A 12,728-nucleotide genomic window follows, 5' to 3' on the forward strand; every position below is an offset into this window, starting at 1 on the left:
TTCCTCTATAAAGAAGAAATCCCTAATTTTTTTTTAATTTTATAATTATAAAATTTTTTTGACAGTTTATATGCATGAGTAATTTTTTTATTTATAATTTTTTTTCACCGTATATATGCATGAGTAATTTTTTAAATAACATTATCCCTTGTATTCATTTTTTCCAAATTTTCCCCTCCTTCCTTCTACTCCCTCCCCTAGATGACAGGCAATCCCATACATTTTACATGTGTTACAATATAACCTAGATACAATATATGTGTGTAAATTCAATTTTCTTGTTGCACATTAAGTATTAGATTCCGAAGGTATAAGTAACCTGGGTAGATAGACAGTAGTGCTAACAATTTACATTCACTTCCCAGTGTTCCTTCTCTGGGTGTAGTTATTTCTGTCCATCATTGAACTGGAAGTGAGTTGGATCTTCTTTATGTTGAAGATATCCACTTCCATCAGAATACCTCTTCATACAGCATTGAAGTGTACAGCGATCTTCTGGTTCTGTTCTTTTCACTCAGCATCAGTTGATGTAAGTCTCTCCAAGCCTCTCTGTATTCCTCCTGCTGGCCATTTCTTACAGAGCAATAATATTCTATAACATTCATATACCATAATTTACCCAACCATTCTTTAATTGATGGACATCCATTCATCTTCCAGTTTCTAGCTATGAGTAAATTTTTAAATAACATTATCCCTTGTATTCATTTTTCCAAATTTTCCCCTCCCTCCCTTTACTCCCTCCCCTAGATGACAGGCAATCCCATACATTTTACATGTGTTACAATATAACCTAGATACAATATATGTGTGTAAATACCATTTTCTTGTTGCACATTAAGTATTAGATTCCGAAGGTATAAGTAACCTGGGTAGATAGACAGTAGTGCTAACAATTTACATTCACTTCCCAGTGTTCCTTCTCTGGGTGTAGTTGTTTCTGTCCATCACTGATCAACCGGAAGTGAGTTGGATCTTCTTTATGTTGAAGATTTCCACTTCCATCAGAATATATTTTCATACAGTATTGTTGTTGAAGTGTATAGTGATCTTCTGGTTCTGTTCATTTCACTCAGCATTACTTGATGTAAGTCTCTCCAAACCTCTCTGTATTTGTTCTGCTGGTCATTTCTTACAGAGCAATAATATTCCATAACCTTCATATAGCATAATTTACCCAACCATTCTCCAATTGATGGACATCCATTCATCTTCCAGTTTCTAGCCACCACAAAAAGAGCTGCCACAAACATTTTGGCACATACAGGTCCCTTTCCCCTCTTTAGTATTTCTTTGGGATATAAGCCCAATATCAGCAATGCTGGGAAATCCCTGATTTTCCTATTTCTTTATTGTCTTTGGGATGGGTCAAACCTTTGCAAGCACCAGGAAAATTAATAATGACTTTGGGCAAATCACAACTTTCCTGAGCCTCGATTTACTCATCTCTTTCTATTGAGGCTGGCTACTATATACTGAAGAGTTATTACTTTGTTTTGAATGTATAATCCAAAGCAGTGAAGAATTAAGAGACTTCAGTGTTCCTGATCATTGGATCATTACAAATAATCATATCCTTGTTAGTGAAGGAGTTCTATAAAATATAAGTTTTACAATGATAGTAGTATTTAAAAAGTCTCCTTTCATAACCACTTATTATTATCAGAACTTGATTGTTTCCTCCACAAATAAACAAGATATTTCATCTCTTGGCACTGGACATTTTCACTGGGTGTCCTCTGTGTCTCAAACACTCTTCCCTTTTTCATTCTGTCCAATGACTTCTCTGGCTACCTTTTAAGTTTCAATTAAAATCTCATCTTTTAAAGGAAGACTGTTCCAAACCCTTTTAATTTTAGTGCTTTCCCTCCATTAAATACTTCATATATATATAAAAGCACTATCTCTCTTGTTAGATTGTATACTTCTTGAAAGCAGGGACTAGATTTTGCCTATTTTTTATATTCGTAGTGTTTAGCACAGAGTAGGATCTTGATAAATATTTGTAATTAATTATTAATTGACTTAATGAAATTTTAAAACAAAGCATAGAGCTAGAAGAAACTGGAAAGGTCACAGAGTAAATCCGTCAGATTCTATACAAGACCACCCTTAAGTCATCTAAGAAGATAATACAGAGCTAAGTCTGGGAAAATAGATAGTAGGATATTCTAATCTTCTAATATCCTTTTCCCTTCTTCTCTTCCACTTCACTCCTTCTAAGTACAAACACATTTTCCAAATAGAAATTCAATTTAGTTTAGAAAACTTAAGAAATGAACCTATATTTATTTCATGGATCCTAAGATGGTGATTATTTCAAAACCTATACAATTTCATGTTTTCACACCTGAAGAGAGAACTTAAAAAGGATATACTGCTTTTGAACATCAAACGTGTAAAACAGAGTTTCAGCCACGCACAAAGCATATTCTAATTTGAAACTTGATATTTTTATTTAAAATCTTTTCAGTTCCAAGCAGGTGATGTTTGTTAGTCATAGAAGTCATCAAAATCATCAATAGAAGTATTGTGGTTTCTAGGACGTAAAGCAGCTTCAATTTCAGAGTTGCTATCATCAGATTCTCCCCAAAAAGCTAAGACAGAAAAACAGACATCTACTCAACAATACTTCATCTTGGTCTATAGAATAGGAGATTATTAAATATAACACAGCGACACAAACAACAATACCTCCTCTCTTAAACATATATTCCCAGAAATTTCACTGCATTTTACACTGGTGAAATTCAGAAGGGCAAAAAAAAAAATTGTTTGTTTTATTTTGTGGTTTGTTTGTTTGTTGTTGTTATTATTTATAGTAATGGAAATGGGAGATCCTATATTTTTATATACCTATCTGTATTATTTTTCTCCATTAGAATATAAGCTGTTTGAAGGTAAGATTGCTTTTCACTTTGTTATTGCATCTCCAACATCTTGCAAAGTGCCTGGCCCACAGCAGATATTTAATAATAAATGTTTGTTGAAATGAATTTAAACTAAGATGGCTTTGTAGATTTTCTTTGGTACCAGTTAAAGAGTTTGAATTGTGTGAAAATGAAAGCATCAAAGAGTATTCACTCTTTAAATTCTCCAATACAGAATATTCACACCTCACTGCTTATTTCTGCCATTTTTTTCCTGCTTTTTGATGAATTTAGTAGTACTAATCATGTTAAGGTAATAGAAAGCAGGTACATTCTCTCAGGGGAAAATTTATCCTAATCTTTGTTTAGCTATTTCTAAACTATTTTCTAAATTCTTACTAAATTAATTCCAGGCCACATTTGCTTATTTAAATGACATTAGATCACAATCTTCTAAAGCCAAGTCCAACTTACTGGTCTATGGCAGATTTTTACCAGTCTGCAAAACTTTTGTTACTTTTTTCTCAATTTTCAAAAATTAAAAAAAGAAAAACAAATATTTCTACTATATTTTTAATTCTTGCTCTTTCTTTTCCTATCCGCTTGATTCTCAACCTCTGAGCCTTAAGAGATTGTATCTGAAATCCTTAGCTGAAAATTTACCTTAATTTTAATAGTATGCAGTACAGTTTAGATTGGAAAACACGGAGAGAAGGTAGATATATGTAAACCATGTGAACTTCTTTTGTTACCCAGAACTCTGAAACCATGGTTAAATCACAAAAGATTTGTTTGTCTTAAAAGTCATAAAACACTTCATCTTTAACTAGAAATCTGGTTTATATTTGTTTAACTTACATACGGCATATATATATATATATATATATATATTTTTTTTTTTTTTTTTTTTTTTTTGCTTACCTTTTGACTTTAAATTGGTGGTCATTTTCCTTTTGCTTTCATCCCTATAAAACAAAGCATTATTATAAGTATTGAAGAAATGGCATTCAAAAATGTAGAGATCAATATGTTCATAAAAGAGAAGTTAGGGCAGTATCAAAGGCTTTTCTCTATGAGAAAACAAATCAGTACTATTCATTAATTTTATTTTATTTTTATTTTTTTAATTCATTAATTTTAAACCTGTAGATCTTGTTCCAAGAAGAAAAAGAAAACTTACACATTTCCTCTTTAGTTAATAAGTCATCTGATGTGTCTGATACCTTTGGGTAATAGGCTCCCAAAGTATACTGCATGTTCCCAAAGTAAAAACTTACTTCCAGAGTCTTTCATCTATTTGATGGATTTTCATGCTTGTTTAAAATGACCTCTCTCAGATTTAAAGTATCACAAATTCTTTTGAATCTAGAGTATCACAGATCCTCTAGAATCTGTCAAACAAGTTGTAATCATTTTGATCATTTGTGTGCTGAATGTGTATTGTATGGCTGCTATGAAATAAGAACACAAGGGCAGTAATGTGGGAGAATTAATTGTCACATTTACAATCCTGTGATAAGTAGAAAAATACAAAACTTCATATCAATTTGGTTGTGAAGATGGAACATGAAATATCTAATATAATCATTCCAATTACTGAAATAAAAAAAGAAAAGAATATACAAGTTGGAAATGCTCATCATATTCAACATAGGACTGAATTTAACAAAAGATTTTCAAGATAACTATATAAGTTTAGTTTAATTTTTAAAAAGCCTGATTTAAAACTAATGGAGAAAATTGATATGACTTTAGTAGAAATTCCTACTTATTAAAATGTTTTATGTCCGTAATTCAATATAAAATCCTTTAGAGAATATACTTCATAATTTTACTTGTGAAAATGAATTTACTAAGGCACACAATATTTAAAAAAGAAAATTCTAGATTTGCTTATTATTACTCTTAGGAAGTTTTCTACTTTTGATAAATAAATCTCTATTTTATAAAGAATTGTTTATTTCTGTAAGACTAACTATAAATACCGGGGAAGTTGCAAAATGAAGAGTTACAGTATGTGTTCTTTGTTTGACTTTTTGGTTATTCTACTTAGGTTGTTGCCAAATAATTTATTTATTGTTAGGGTTTTTTTTTTTTAAACATTTCCTTAAAATGTATTCTACTGCTTTGTAATCAGACTGAAATCAATAAAAGAAGATGCTCACTTCACAGAATTTTGGATATATCTCTGCAAAGCAGCTGTGCAAAGTTGTTGCAAAGAAACTTAAATATTTCTGGGAAAGAATTAATTATGAACTATCTTTTTGCCTTTGGTTAGATAAGTGTCAATATTAAATTATTTTGGGAGAAGATCTATTAGTCTCACTTCTCATGCCCATTGCTTGTCAGAATTCACTTTTGGCCATTGCCTACATTTTCATTTTCCGTGATCAAGTAATGAGTCTTTTAATTCAATCCTAATGGAAACTCACTTGGAAGGCATGTGACCCATGACTGATACTCCAGGAGAAACATGAACATGGTGAACATCTTGGGTAGTGCTGACAGCTGACAATACAAATGATGCCAATCATACAATGGGTACCACAAATGGCAGGACAGAAATAACTTTAAAAATGAGAGCATGGCAACTCACTATAACAAGGGCAGATTATAGGAAAGGCCTGGTATTACTCAATAATTCCTTTAATAAACATTTACTGAATGCCTGCTCTGTAAGGAGACAGTCTAGATTCTTGGGGATTAGGAGAGGTAGAAGCTGCCCTTCAGGGGCTTCCCATCTAATTAGTCACAGAAAATTGTGCATAACAATAGACAAAATGTGAGGAAGAATGTGATAAATGCAATGTGAGCAATACAAATGGCAAGTGTTAGAGAAGTTCAGAGGAAGGAGAGAAGACTTCTGCTTGGGTGACTGAGTGAAGGCTCATAGAGAAGCCCTTCATCTGGCTTTTGAAAGGACAGATGAAATTTCTAAAGGTAAAAATGGAGTAAATCCAGGTGGAGGGAGTAGCATGAATGCTATAAATGCTGTAAAATACCATAAAGCTAAAAACAAAAAACAAAGTAAACAAAAAATAACCATTAGGCTAAATGATTCTGTAATGGGCCAGCAAAGAGGCCTGGTTCTCATTCAGAAGACCTGAGTTCAAATCCTGCTGACACTTCCTACCTCTGAGGTCTTAGGTCAGTCTTTAATTCTCATCTGTGAAATGAAGTGAGCAATCTATGACTCTATGATGCATTTGATGAAGAGGGTGGTTTCCTCCTAAAGATCATTCAGTAGATCATAAAATGAACAGTGGCTAACCTCATTTTCATAAGAACTAGACCTATCCATTGCCAGGGTATGGCTAATTGTAACTCAATTTATTTTTCCATTTGTCAATCAGATAAAATAAAACTCATCAATGCCTTCTATATTGTCAGTCTTCACTAACATTTGTTGGATAAATGGATATTTTGTTTTTCATGATTCTATTTTAGTACATTTAATAAATAACTGCAGTGATAGCACACTATAGTTTCTATTTAGAGCTATCTTGGCCAGCAAAATTAAAAAAAAATCTCTCAAATTGTCAAATAAGCCACATAAATGTATAGAAGAATTCCAGGGCTGAGCTAGAATGAATACAAATATTAAAATATTAATATCATACAACCTAATGAGCACTGATATCCCCTATTACATTATATGTTCCTAAAATTAGATGACATTCCAGTGACTGTGCAAACATTCTAATACCAATTCACATTCACATGGCATATTGCAGTTTACAAAGTACTTTCTCATTTCACTGCCTAGCTTGGGTAAGCTGGGTTGCTCCTGGTCACAGTGATGGATATGAGCACATAAAACCTGACATTCCAGTGCTAGTTCTAGAGCTTTCTATTTCTTTACCTTGCTTCCCAAATCAGGGAAAGTATATTTAAAATTCATGCTAGGATCAAAAAGATTTTTTAGCATAACATTTTGAAATTAATCTGGAGGTCAATAGGATGATATTGCATAAACTGATGACCAGGGCATCCTGTTTTGGGCACATATATCAAGACAGACAGCAATGCTGGAATGCTTCTTCTTTCTAAGTTTCACATACCTTGAAATTTTGCCTATGCAGGGGCAGCTAGGTAGCGCAGTGGATAGAGCACCAGCCTTGAATTCAGGAGGACCCGAGTTCAAATCTGGTCTCAGACATAACACTTCCTAGCTGTGTGACCCTGGGCAAGTCACTTAACTCCAGCCTCAGGAAAAAAAAAAAGAAATTTTGCCTATGCAATCCCAGGAATTTAAAGGTAAGAAGGAGGTGCCAGAGAAAAAGTGACTTCTTCCTAGAGTTTTGGTAACCTCTCAAACTCAGGGACAAAAAATGGAAAATAAGTTTGGACATACTGTCAGAAACCTCTGTAGCAACTCATTTTCCCTATGTTGTCCCATTACGTTCCTGAGCCTTTTCCATAAGTTCCTGTTTCCTGCCTGACTCAATATGACATCCCCTGGTCTTCTTTCACCTCCTTCTCTATGTATTTGTTCTACATTTCTTTCTCTTTATTTACTTCCTTCACCAGGAATCATCCCATGTCTATAGTGACAATGATTGTAGGATTTTCCAGGATACTTCTAATTTAAAATATTCTTTCCCATTTATCAATTAGAAAAAATAAAAGTGATCAGCTTAAATATCCCAAGTCTTCAACTTTGTCAAAATATATATTTAAGATATATTATAATTATATATATTTAATATATATGTGTATATATGTGTATACACACACACACACACACACACACACACACACATATATATATATATATATATATATATATATATATATATATATATATATATATATATATAAAGAGAGAGAGAGAGAGAGAAACTACATCACTGGGTCTCTTTAGCAAGCTATTCTTATCTGCATTTTTAGCTGTCAGCCTCTTACCTGTAGTGGGCCCTAAAGGGAACAAGAGTGTTCTCTCTCCACTTCAATTCCACACACACTGAGGGTGACCTGCTATGTTTAGCTCTGTATCCTTGTCCTTCTTTCCCACTAGTCCTAAGTAAGAGATTGGCTCAGGAGAAAAACAACTATGATTCTTAGAGAACCCACCTTCTTTTTGCAGTGCCCTCAGAATGCAGCTGATAATTGTGGCAAGCAGGTCCAAACAAGTTCTGATGTTCCACAGGTCTCCATACCTACTTCCACCCCCTCTTTTTCTCTACCTGCTTGTTGGTCTTCCTCCCTCCCTCTTTCCTCTTATGTTACTTTGTTAACACTGCTAAAACTGTTAGAAAGCATATAAAAATCATTTAACAAGATTTTACTTCAGCAATCAACTGAAGTTTTGCTTCAAGTGAAAGGTTTCACTTACTGCAGAAAAGTTTGAGGACTGCTTTATTGAGGGAATGGGGAAGCAATATAGCACCAGAAAGCTTTTTCTTTGAGTGATGGAAATTGCAACTTATTCAGCCACTATAGCAAATTAAAAAAAAAAAAAGAAAAAAGAAAAAAATTGTAAAAGCATGCAGAATGAAAGAAAGAAGGTTTTAGGTCAAGGAATGTGATGACTGCACTATAAAATATGCCCAGAGTCAGACTGTCTAATCTTTTATGAAGCTTGAAAGCAACGTATCTATCTTGGAAAGCATTGTTGAAACATAATTACACAATAGCAATCCATGTTTCTTCCCTGAGCAAGTTTCATAGGTAACTATTTGACACTGAGATAACAGGTTCAAGATTACTTACATTTCTAGAATGAAAGTACAAATCTCTTCAAAATTAACCATTTTGGGCAATAACAAAACATAACATAACATAACAACAAAACCCAAACCTAAAGGTAAATTATTAAGTGAACATAATATTTAATATTTCATGTTTTATATGGTCATGATAAGATATTTTGCTTCTTTGGCGACTGAACAAAAGATTATTCTCCTGGCCAATGAAAGACTAAATAAATGCAAAGTTTGTTATGATTCTGTTTAAAAAATGAATAGTCCAAGTTGATATGATACTCATAATATTAGTGATTGATGGTGGAATACAAGAAAAAGGTGGAAACACCAAAGTTATCAAGAGAAAAACTACCTCAATATAAAGCCTAACATATAAGGAGATAAACCAACCAAAAAAAAAAAAGATTCTGAAAATAAAAGAATAATAAAAGAAAATAAAAGTAAAACCACAGATGTAAAAACAAGAGATCTGTGTTAATTTTTAGTAGTCTGGTAAAGGGTTATAAACAGAGAATTAGTTGGGAGCACTATTCCTGGAGTCAGGAGAACCTGAGTTAAAATCCAATCTCAGACACTTAACACTTCCTAGCTATGTGATCCTGGGCAAGTCACTTAATCCCTACTTCACCTCCCCCCCCCCCCAATAATCATTTAAAAAAATAAAGCAGAGAGTTGGGATGTTGGAGCTGATTAAAAATATGCTGCAGCCACTCTTGGGCCTAAGACCTTAGTTGTGATATTAAGGACTCGAAGAAGATGAGGTATATCTGGAACTCTCCAATAATTATTTAAGCACTTACTATGTGTCAGGCACTGTGAAAGGTGAACAGAACTAAGGCTATAAGATTTAGAAAGGAAAGAGAAAATTTAGGCTATCATGAAGGAAAAAATGATAAATTTTTCACGAGAGTAGATATGTGAAAAGAATATCAGTAATAGGTCAAAAATTACTTTACCTTTTTTTTTCAAAAGTCAGTGATGTGATATTAAGTGAAAAGTAAAAATCTATGAATGGGGGTATTTGGAGAAGAAAGATGCCTTTGTTTTATACAAGCTTTCCGAGTTTTATATTACTGATGATGGAATATGTAATTTGAGTTTTTCTAAATCTAAACTAGACAAACATCACTTTTCACAAAGTATCTTGGTATACAGGAGAAGAGTAAGAAAATAAGATCAAATTCCTAAGAGAATAATTCTCACGATGCACAATTTAGTGGGGAATCTCAAAGGAGCTGTTATAAATATGATCAGAGAGATAAAATAGGAAAATATTACATTTTAAAAAGTGGTAGGGAAAAAGTGTACTTTAAGAAGTAAATGAGAAACCTAAGCTTCAGTTTCTTCATTTGTTAGATGGGATTAATATTTTTATTATTTGGTCCATATATAGTAAAAACATTTAGTTTGTGTCATCAAAAATTTAGAAAAATATCAAGAAATGACAAGTTATAATTTTATTTATTGCTTTCAAAATAAGGTTTTCTATGCCTTGGGATTTCAATGGAGTAGTGGCAGAAGCCATAAATAAGAGACCTGGCAGTGAGGAAATTCATACAGGGGGCATTACCGGAACTCTCCAAGAAGTTGGAGGTGAAGGGGAGGGAAATACTGAGCAGAGTATGACCAATACAAATAATTAAGTTAGTAAGCTCTTACTGAGAACTTATGATATATTTAGAACAATAATCAATTCCAAGATACTAAGTATGTATTCAGGGATATTGCCAACAATTTTAGTCACTGAACTCGTTTATGTATAAAAAATTGCTGCTGCCACAAAATAAGAAAGATATGGGAATAGGTTATACTAAACTGTCCATACCTAAATGCAATGTATTGGTGTTTTGAGCAGTGCAAAAGGGATCTCTTTAAAGGCAAAATCATTTGGATGAATTCTAATATTTTGCTAAAAAAAAAAAAAAAAAGAATCCCATTACCCCTGTTGCATACCTTGTATGGAAGAAAAATTGATGGAAAAATATAATTTAATTCATATGGAATAGAATCCATTCTATTAAATGCTGCATGCTGACACATTAATATTCACTTTAAAAAACATACTATAAGGAACTTGATTTCTGATCATTATTGGATTGGTCAATATAATTTCACAGATAATACGAGACATCCAAAAAAACTTATAATAGAATTTTGGTGTAATGAAAAGAAGATAGTACGTGGAAGATGACAATTCCAGTTCTAGTCCAATTTAATAATTACATAATTCAATAACAATGCAAAAGAAACAAATTAGGCTAGTATTACATCTTAGAAAACAAGGCAAAAATGGTTACCAAGGAAGCGTTATTTTATGAATACATAAAACCATCACTACTTGTAGTAGTTCTAACAGTAGTTCTGGATGCTATATTACTTTAAGGCTTGCAAAATGCTTTCTTCACAACAATCCTTTGTGGATAGATAATGAAAGCATTATTATTCAATTTTATATGTGATGAAACTGAAACTCAGAGAGGTTGACTGATCTGCCCATACAGTAAGGCTATACAACTACTTTTATTTTATTCTAGGTTCATCATGATATAATAGGCAAAGTACATGATCTCTCTGGTTATCTCACCTTGAAATGAGGATAATTATATCACATCTACTCATTAACATCAGGGAGGGGGAGCAAGGAAGAACGAATAGACCCTTTGATTTCCTGAGGTCTCTTCCAGCGCTATAAATCTTATATACATTATAAGAAGGGACTTATTATTATTATTATTAATATTATTCTGTAGGATGAAAAAAAATTGATATCCATCGTGTCTGTAATGAATGAAATATTGTGAAGCCAAAAAAATAGGAAAAAGTTTTATAGTATCTCCTTTTTTCAATTTCTTTTCTTAGCTCTTGGATGTGTGTGTGTGTGTGTGTGTGTGTGTGTGTGTGTGTGTGTGTGTGTGCATTATATACACATGCATATGTTTGGTAAATAAGGAAGTATGGCAAATATCGGTTGAAATTTCATGCACTCAGAGACCTTGCACATCATTGTGTATTTCACAGAAGCTAGCATAGTCCTTTGTGTATATAGCATCCATTCTGGGGATAATCGCCTTTTGGCCTACACTCAACATACCCCAAGTTCAGGGCTTTCTGTGAATCTATACTTCTAAAACTATGTTTCAGAAGTTCCTACCAATATTTTTGGCTGACAGTTATTCAACTATTGTAATTAAATTGAAGCAAAGGCATTAACTGAAATGGTATAGTATAAAGAATAGTTGCAAACATTTTGCCTATAAACCTTCAGTATACTTTCTTCTAAATACACATAGTGTCAGTAGGAAGAGTGATTATATCCAGAAATACTAGCTGAGAAAGTTCACATTTAGCCAAGGCAACTCAACATTGCAGGGTCCCAATGTTTTTCTCTTCTTGTGGTAGACTTATGCTGCTCTTCTTGGGTATAGACTATCTACCTTCTGGACATGTCCCTGTCCTGAATCTCTTGTCCCTGTCCTCTTCATAACTCATTAATCCAAACCTAGATTCTTTGGGTCTCTTTTCTTCAGCTCCATCTATATGGTAAGAAAAAAATCTCTTTTCCCACTCTATACTTTGGAAGATGCACAAAGGAAAAAGTTATCCCCTCTTAAAAGTTAGGCTCTTTCTACATAGAAGGCTTTCTTCATGATTGGCATGAATGACTACCTTACAGGGAGAATGTATAGGACTGACTAACTTCCCTTTCAGAGGCCTTTCTTCTAATTCTTCAGTTGTAATGTTCTGTTGTCTCCAGAAACCATTGATTGCTCTCTGAGAGGAGATCTTCTGTCTCAACTCAATCTCCCAGCCAGACTCTTCTTCTTCCCCAGAGTAGACTAACTCTCCAGGCCCAATGTTGTCTTCTTTTATCCTTACAGAGATTGTAGTGAGAACTCAACAGGGCTTGTGAGAAAAAAACTTCAACCAATGAACTTGCTCCTTTTAAAGGGGCATGTGAGAACTTAGGGGCTTAAAGGCTTCTTTAACTCAGACTTCTTAAAGGTGCAAACTTCTTTTAAACATGTAAACTCTACCTCAGAAGATCAAAGGGTGTAAACTCCCTTCAAAGGCCCGAGCCAAAGGTGTGAATTCTGAGTCAGAGAACTGTCCAGACAACCTGAGTTCTCACCTTGTAATCCTAACATTCAGTCAT

At 33.3% G+C, this 12,728-nt stretch overlaps 1 protein-coding gene across 4 annotated transcripts in view; it reads right to left on the reverse strand.

Moving 5' to 3' along the window:
- Nucleotides 1–2,431: 2,431 nt before the first annotated feature.
- Nucleotides 2,432–12,728, reverse strand: part of KIZ (kizuna centrosomal protein) — a 213,162-nt gene continuing 202,865 nt past the window's right edge. For all 4 annotated transcript variants that reach the window (XM_074287740.1, XM_074287741.1, XM_074287743.1 and 1 more), the window contains 2 exons: nucleotides 3,792–3,835; nucleotides 2,432–2,597 (listed from right to left, as the gene is read on the reverse strand). In XM_074287740.1, coding sequence (XP_074143841.1) covers nucleotides 2,494–2,597; nucleotides 3,792–3,835 — 148 coding nt within the window. In that variant the 3' untranslated portion in view covers nucleotides 2,432–2,493. The remainder of the gene's footprint in view (nucleotides 2,598–3,791; nucleotides 3,836–12,728) is intronic.

Source organism: Sminthopsis crassicaudata, chromosome 2 (assembly GCF_048593235.1).
Source record: "Sminthopsis crassicaudata isolate SCR6 chromosome 2, ASM4859323v1, whole genome shotgun sequence".
NCBI classification, from domain to species: Eukaryota; Metazoa; Chordata; class Mammalia; order Dasyuromorphia; family Dasyuridae; genus Sminthopsis; species Sminthopsis crassicaudata.